Source organism: Oncorhynchus masou, chromosome 30, assembly GCF_036934945.1.
Source record: "Oncorhynchus masou masou isolate Uvic2021 chromosome 30, UVic_Omas_1.1, whole genome shotgun sequence".
NCBI classification, from domain to species: domain Eukaryota; kingdom Metazoa; phylum Chordata; class Actinopteri; order Salmoniformes; family Salmonidae; genus Oncorhynchus; species Oncorhynchus masou.
Window position 1 is genome coordinate 55,458,617 of NC_088241.1, and position 8,330 is coordinate 55,466,946.

At 45.6% G+C, this 8,330-nt stretch overlaps 1 protein-coding gene across 1 annotated transcript; it reads right to left on the minus strand.

Annotated features, from left to right (window-relative positions):
• Positions 1–77: 77 nt before the first annotated feature.
• Positions 78–7,021, minus strand: LOC135522823 (G-protein coupled receptor 12-like). Its single transcript, XM_064949448.1, has 2 exons — positions 6,968–7,021; positions 78–6,426 (listed from the first exon to the last, which is right to left on the minus strand). Exon 2 carries the CDS (start codon positions 6,412–6,414, stop codon positions 5,395–5,397), a length of 1,020 nt encoding a protein of 339 aa, XP_064805520.1. The 5' UTR covers positions 6,415–6,426; positions 6,968–7,021; the 3' UTR covers positions 78–5,394.
• Positions 7,022–8,330: the final 1,309 nt, after the last annotated feature.

Below are 8,330 nucleotides of genomic sequence, written 5' to 3' on the forward strand. Positions count from 1 at the left end.
CAGTTTAGAAGGAAGCCACCATGGGAGCAGAGCCAGTGGATTCAGAGTGAACAAAACAAACCAACACAAGCTTGTGTTTTTAATGCACAGCACATTCTTTTAATACAAAATTAACAACATCTCTCAATTCGGTAAACGAACCAAAGCAACAAAAATTTACATCTAACACCTTGAAAAAATACACACCACGTTCACACGTCTTACAATATCTCAGTTAGTGCATGTTGATTATCATTTATAGTTTTCATTTTGCAGATACTTAATTTGTTGTGCCATTTTTTTGTCCAACAACATAAAGTGCATTTCACATTTAAAACAACGCATCAGTCTACACAAGATGCTGTTACTGTAGCATCCCTCCCCATTCTCAGCCATTGAGGAGTTAAAAGACTTGTAATTTAGCTCTGGATCGGGGTACCAGACCACATAATTCACCTACAGCTCTTGAAACCCCACCGGTAACACTAGAAACTCCTCCAACCACATTAAAGTTCATTCCTCTGTACAATCAAAATGACACTTTTCTGTGCGATTACACTGCACAATACTTTAACATTAAGTAAATATGCTATCCAAACAGTACCATACCCACACACCAGTGGTTTCTTTGTCTACTCAAGAATGTGAAGCCCTTGTTTGCACCTATATCCCAACTACGAAAGCTCACCTAGAGCCTTGAACGATTGGCATTACTGTACATGAGAGAACATTAAAAAAATAAGGGAAGCACGGTTTCATTTCTGTCCCTAGCCCTTAGCTCATTGGTCCGGCACATCCTCAAGATTGTTGATAGGTGAAAGTACTGCGACAGCTCCACCTAGCCCTCCAACAGGCTAAGTAAAGTGTAAGCCATACTGCTTTCACCTCTCCAGACTTTGCAGATCTGCCTAAAGAAGGGGGAGGGATTGGGGGAAGGGGCTAGGGATTGAAATGTAAACAGGCTTTAGAAAACAGTAATTGGGAGTGAAATGTGATGTCACTCAAAATTGGTGCACCTGAGCCCCCCTTGGCCCATGCTGTAGGTAGCACCATACGTGATGTCATAACACCCCTATAAAAAGATATGCATGCTATATCTACAGAATCTAATTGGTCAACAGGCTGCCACATTAAATAAACAAAGTATATTTACCAATACATTCAGAAGAGGCTCTACAGCGCATTAAAATACAAGATACTTTAGATAAATCAGAATTCAGGCGTGTCAACGCTAGAAAAAAATATAGAAACTTTCACTAAATATAACAAAATAGATTATTCATCAAAGGTAAAGGACATGTCTTCTTGGCTTTGTTGGTCTGTGAAGAGCCACAAGAACTTGTGATACCAGGCTCTATGACAGGAGCTCTTATTCCATCAGTCACGCAACGTCATTTGCCTTAGCCCCACACTACTGCTCAGGGTCAGCTGCTGCATACCTCCACTATTCAGTTCAACACATCAGGAACTATCCTTCTCTACGTCATTCCTCTGGTGGAATGTGTGTGATGAGGCCACTTCTCTCAGAATGATGGAAGACTGGCAGCCATTTCCCCTGAGGTGAAAGGGTCACGCAGAAAGTAAATCCTCAGATCTACTGTCCCCATGGAGACAGCTATACAGTAGGTCTGTGCTTCTGATCACAAACACACACACACACATACACACATCATACTCAAATGCACACACTCAAGAGGCCATGCAACTCATATGCACAGAAAGATTTTCCTTAATCACAGACACTTAATATGTTCACAAAGGCAGATGCAACTGAAAACCGGTGAGATATTTTCTCACAGAGTCCGGGTTTCATTCCATGTAAGATATTGAAGACGCCCGTAGCCAGAGAATACAGCAGTAGATTCAGATCAAAGGAGGCAGTGACACTGTAATGAGTGATGACAGAATACTGGACGGTGGCAGTCAGTATCCTGTCCCATTCACATTTTCAAAAACAAAACACACAAGTCAAGATCTAATTTCCCATTTGGAGAAATCACACACGGCACAAGTATTGGGGAAGTTCAGAGTCCCTTTCGGCCTGGTCGTATAAGGACTCTGCTTGGCATCGTAGATAAGGGCTGTTGTTCGTTGTCCTTGTATATCATCATGCTGGAGGTGGTCATGCTGCTGGGAAGAGGCTGTTATTGCCAATGATGTTTATAAACCCTGGATTGCGGATGCTATGTATTGGCCATTGAGAGGCTTTGAAGCCACCAGTCGGCCATATTGGCCCTCCCCAGTAGCAGCAGTCCTCCATAGAAATGAATGGAATTCTACAGAATTCTTTCAATTACATGTTTCAAGGACAAAATTACATGCATTTAAGTATTTGTTTTGTCGTAGAGGGGACTGTAACATGAGTAATAACAAAATACTTTAAGGATTTTTAAATATTTTATGTTTAGCTCACATATTTTAAAGTATGCATGAAAGTGTCTGTAATATAATTAAGTTATCAGACACTAATGTAGGCATTAATAAATGCATTTCTATGTCTTCCTAAATATTGTTTACACTGGAGGGGGAGTACCGAGGTGGCTTCAATACAACGCCTCCTGTTAGTCATCTAGGGCTTATACACATTATTGCTTATTGCTGACAGAGTATTGCTATCGGTCCATGAAGTAACTAACACTTAGTTGTTGCTGCTGGCTGATATGACAGGGCAGAATGAGGACTGAGGGCCGATTGACCCTCATCAACAAGCAATGTGTGAAGGGCGATGCTGTAACAGCATTAAGAACAACCATAAGATCACTCCACAGCTAGCTTGAAATGTCGCTGATGGTGCTATCGAATTAGATATATTCTGATAGCTCAAATGGCTGCCATGTTGTCAAAGACGGCGGCGGTCATGTGTGCTAGCAAAACAGAAGTCTTGGGTTTGCGCCTCGGTGTGAGCCGAATCAGGAGGAAGTGGTACTTGCTAGGCAAGCAGCGCGACGTCCATAACAGTGGTGCCGTGATCCGCAGTTGGGCTCGGCTCCAAGGCCGGGTTGTTAGCTATGAAGCGAGTTTAGAAGGGGTGAATGTATTAAGGATGTACCCGTCAGCTCACTCCACAGCTATCTTGAAATTGAGCTATTGGCTTAGATATTTTCCGATAGCTCAAACGGTTGTCAAGGAGGGTGGTCACGTGTGCTAGCAAGGCAGAGGTCCTGGGTTCAAGCCTCATTATGAGCTGAATCAGAAGGAAGTCGTTGGTTCTCGCTAGGCAAGTAGAAGCATGACGTCCACACCGCTGGCTATGATCAAGGGAAGGTGATACCTAGTCTGAATTCCTTCAACCGAAAGGCGTCTTCTGTATTTAACCCAACCGCTCTAAATCAGAGGGTGGTGTTGACTGGCTTCTGTCAGCCACGGTAAGGAAGTGGAGGCAGGAGACATCCATAGCTGGAAGAACAAGACGTGTCACTGCTCTCCTCCTTTCTTGTTATCCAAAGATTAAAACATTGAAAATAAATACACTTATTGTACCATGGTCTGTCACATAGATGATTGATAATCAACACTCTTATTACTTTGTGGATGTCCATCCCCATTTCGTATAATATGTTACGAATTACAATTTGTATTATATGTTACGAAGATGCAAAACGTACAATATGTTACGAAGTTGCAAATGTACAATATGTCACAAATTTGCTAAATGTATGATATGTTCCTAATTCTAGCTAGGCTAGTGGTTAAGGTTAAGTTTAGGAGTTAGGTTAAAGGGTTAAGGTTAGGGTTAACTAAAAGGGCTATGATTAGGTGATGGGTTGGCTAACATGCTAAGTAGTTGGAAATTAGCTAAAAAGTAGTAAGTAGTTGAAAAGTTGCTAATTAGCTAAAATGCTGAAGGTGTCAGTGATGATATCAAACTTGCAGTCTTTGAGTTAAGGCTGTCTTATGTAACCAAACATAACATATCACACAAAATGTAGTATCTTGGATTTACATATAGGATAATACATAATGGTATGAGACCTGGTTGCAATATCAGGGGAAATGGTATTCATTAATGTCCTATGCTTCATACACCTCGGGCTGTGTAGTCCGATGGCTCCACGGCCGCCATCCCACTTCTGACAACAATGTAGCAAAAAGAGGAAGCTGGAGGCAAACCCGGGTATCTGGCATAAAACGCAAACACCCCACACATAGTGCCAATATGGTTAACATGCTTGGTGGTAATTGTAACTTGGCTCATATAGCGAGGATCCCACAATACATAAAGTTTCAACAGCTCCCAGCCGGTCTAACTGTCTGCTTGGTCTGCAGAGGGAACATTTCACTCTCCTCTACTTTCAAGAGAAGTCAGCCTACTTGGCGTGCGTAAAATACAGAATGAGTTAGTTATGAGAATTGGGCTGTTTATGTATGAAGAAGCGACTGGATAAAATGGAGATAAAAAGATCAAACCCATAGGTCTAATCATAATCTAAGGGCATTTGGCACGCGCAAGGGGTAGGGCAATAAGGGTACTTATATTCTGGAGGCTGTTGTCACCTCGGGATGTAGAGCAAACAGAACATCATAATACATTCTCACACGTGAAATGGGGAGAGATGGAGATTGGAAGATGGATGGAAGGGAAGATAAGCGCCCGCTCTCCTCCTCCTCGGCTTGGTTTCTTTACTCGGTGTCTGCGGAGGACGCAGGGCGCGCGGATCACAGAGCGCCGGGGCTATTTTTAGCCTCTCGCGGTTGTTTAGCTTTCAAAGCACGTTCAGAGTGCAGCAGCGAGATGAGATGCTCTAGACGCCGCCCGGCTTCGTTGTAGGGAAACGTCTGCATCTTGATCATCGCCCCCTTTTGCTCATCACTCCCCCACTACTCCTCTCGCTCTCCCTCTCTGTCCATGGGATACATACATTGCCTTTTTGCACACACACGAGCTTTTTAACTTGTGGGACAAGTTTAAACAGTCTAGAATAATCTCTCAATCCTTTTATGGAGGAAAAAAAGCGCGCATCATTAAAAGCGGCTAAAACTATGTAATCTACATTTGCTGCAGCGCCATGCGACCATCCTTTCCCAGTCATCTGCAGAACACCTCGTGGCACGTAAACCCAACGGTGGTGTGGAGGGGGGATGGTACACCTATGGTGGCAGCGGTCAGATCATGTGATGTTGTTTTATATTTAAACGGGGAAGACCGAGATAGAGCAGGTCGGACAGTAGTACAGTAGGCATACAGTACACTTTTGTACCAAATCCTCCACCCTATACTCAAAGATATATACTGTATGTCTCTGCCTCTACTTATCCCTCCACCTCCCCTTCTCCTGCTGCTGCCTCCATCCTTCACTGGATACAGCCCAGCCATGGAGACACAGAGCCATGCAGTAGACCCAGCATGAGCCCTGCCTGCCTGCCTTCCTCTGCCCAGGGCACCTCTCTCCTTCCCTCCCAGGGCCTGGGTCTGTGTCAGACGTGGCTGGGGGTCCGTGCCCTGTGGGCCACCCTGGCCGGTATACAGCCACAACACACCAGCCACAGAGCCTGCTGGATCTCCTGGTTCCTGAAGGCGTAGATCACTGGGTTGATGACTGAGTTGTAGGTGGCGGGCACCAGGGTGGCGTAGGTGTAGAGAGGTGGGTACGTGTAGTCGGCGACCAGTGAGTAGACGGTGAAGGGCATCCAGCAGGCGGCGAACGTCCCCAGGATGATGGCCAGTGTGGACACGCCCTTCCTGGTGGTGACGTAGTGGGGCGAGGTGGACAGGAAGTGATGCTGCAAGGCGATCTGGTGGGCGTGGTGCATGACGATCTTACAGATCTGCACGTACAGCTGCAGCATGAGGCCGAACAGCAGGAGGAAGGATACGGACAGCACCACCACGTTGTTCTTAGTCAGCGGGCGCACCACACTGCATGTCGACTCCTCCGCCAGGCAGTTCACCCCCGTGACGGGAAGTAGGCCCAGACAGAGAGACAGGCCCCAGAGGAGGACCAGCATGGTGTAGGTGAAGGCGGCAGTGCGCTCTGAGTTGTAGGTCAGTGCGTAGTAGAGTGACAGGTAACGGTCTATGGTGATGGCCAGCAGGCTGAAGACGGAGGCTGAGAAGGAGGCCACCACCAGACCAACAGTCAGCAGCTGGGCCGAGTCAGACCTCAGCAGGTAGGCCAAGGTGAAGTGGAGCACCAGGCCCAGACCAGCCAGGAGGTCAGCCAGGGCCAGGCTGCCGATCAGCAGGAACATGGGGGCTCGGAGAGACGGGTTCTGCCAGATCACCAGCACCACCAGGGCATTCTCACAGGCGATGAGGGTCCCTGAGGAGCACAGCAAGATGTCCCAGGGGTTGACCAGGAGAGGGGGCACCGGGGGAAAGGAGTCCAAAGGTGAGTAGGTGGCGTTGTCCGTGAATCCATCTCCGCTGCTGGACCAGGCTGTGGGGTCAGGGGTCAGCCAGCTGGGGGTGACCAACGCCTTGTATGCGTCACTCATTGTGCCCCCCGTCTGGAGACACACACATATACTAGTGTTATAAGAGGTCACACACACCCGTTGATGCATGCACCAAACACACACACACATGTCAAAATTCACAAACAGACTAGCAGTGGCACAGACACAAACTGAAGAAGCCACACAGAGATGAGCGCTCACACATAAGATCATATTTTGATAGAGGACTATAGTAGCCTAGACATTATCCCTCTGCCCACATTTCATGCCTTATTGTTAATACAGTAACAAGAGATCACTCAGCCTGATTATAATCTAAAGTGTATTGTACCCTATCTGGTATTAATTGAAAGAACAATACACAGTTGCCTATACTTGCTATAGTCATTGTGGTATGGAGCAGTTTTGTGGCAGATTGTGTAGACTACTCATCAACAGGCTCCATATAAATTCTTTCGAAATTGGCCTACTATCATAACCAATCATAATATGATATTAGGCCCAATTCTGAAAACCACACAATGTAGAAATAGGAACCCTGAAAGACATGCAGCTTGCGCTATGCACACATTCGATTGTACATGTATCTCACCCCACCACAAGAGGAAATGGTCCCGATAGCCTCTTCTTCGCCACAACCCGTAGATGCTTGGAATAACGCAAAACAGACCATTTCAGCATCCTAGTCCTTTGTGGTGCTCCTCTCTTACCTTCTCATGTGTCTCAACATTGGGCCTAATAATATTTAATCACCTTTGGTTTTCCCCAAAACCCCGCCAGGTTGCATTAACAATAGGCTTGATTGCATTGTATTAACAATTTTCCTCAAATAGACCGCCCGCCCGTCCATTAATTAATTAATTAATCAATCCATGTATCCACCACTATTAACATGCCTACCTTGACTCTGTGGTGCGGCGTAAGGCTAGATGAAAGTGCGTCCTTGCTGTATTTCCATTATAGGCTATTGATAACGATGGCGGCAGGTGCGGAGCCCCGATCAGATGAAGATGCAGCACTGTTGCACCGGGGGGTGGATGGGTCTTTACTGAAGCACAGAGGGAGAGCAGGGAAAGCGGAGCAGAGGCTTTACAGGAGCTTTGCTGTGGACTGCGGCTGTGCGGCGAGCGAGGGTGTGGAAAAGGGGGAGCGCTGTTCTCTAACGGGCCAGACTCCGAGACGCGTACTGTTTGTTCAAACCCCCCACGGGAGGACGAGACAGCAACAGCTCAATACCAGGAGGACCTACTCATCTGTCAGCGCCCATTGCTCAAGGACAGAGACTGATAGGAGTGTTGTATAAGGCACAGGACCTTCATCCGTTCAAAGGCTAAATGGACTGGAAACAGGTGAGAAAACCCCCCACATTTTAGTTCTTTAATTTGGAATAGTATTACATCAATGTATGTAAATTACACTATATCTGATGATCTTGAAGTGACTAATAAGGAAATACACTCTTTCTACAGTTCACTATATCAATCTCATCTTTCAGAAAGCGACTTAGATTCCTTTTTTGATTCAGTTAATAACTATGTTGGCCTGTAGAAGTAAGGTTTAAGAAACTCAGTGATTCTGATATATATTACTGAGTTGGACCAAGCCATTAAACAAATGCCCATAGGTAAATCTCCTGGACCAGATGGCCTGACTCCTGAATTCTATCAACATTTTTGGCTTGATATTAGATAGTTATTGCTTAGTTATTGCTTTCGGTCTACAAAGAGGGTATTGCTAATGCTATCTTACCATCTTCTTTGAGACAAGAACTAATAGTTATTATACCCAAACCAATGAAGGGCTCTCTTTACCTGGACAATTGGAGACCAATCACGTTGTTGGCAACTGACTATAAGTTACTAGCCCATGTCTATGACAATAGGCTGAAAAAAGGCCTTGATGATATACAGTTGAAGTCGGAAGTTTACATACACCTTAGCCAAATGCATTTAAAC

What these genes read in the sequence shown, in the direction of transcription:
- LOC135522823 (XM_064949448.1), bottom strand. Translation starts at nt 6,414, where the DNA reads ATGAGTGACGCATACAAGGCGTTGGTCACCCCCAGCTGGCTGACCCCT.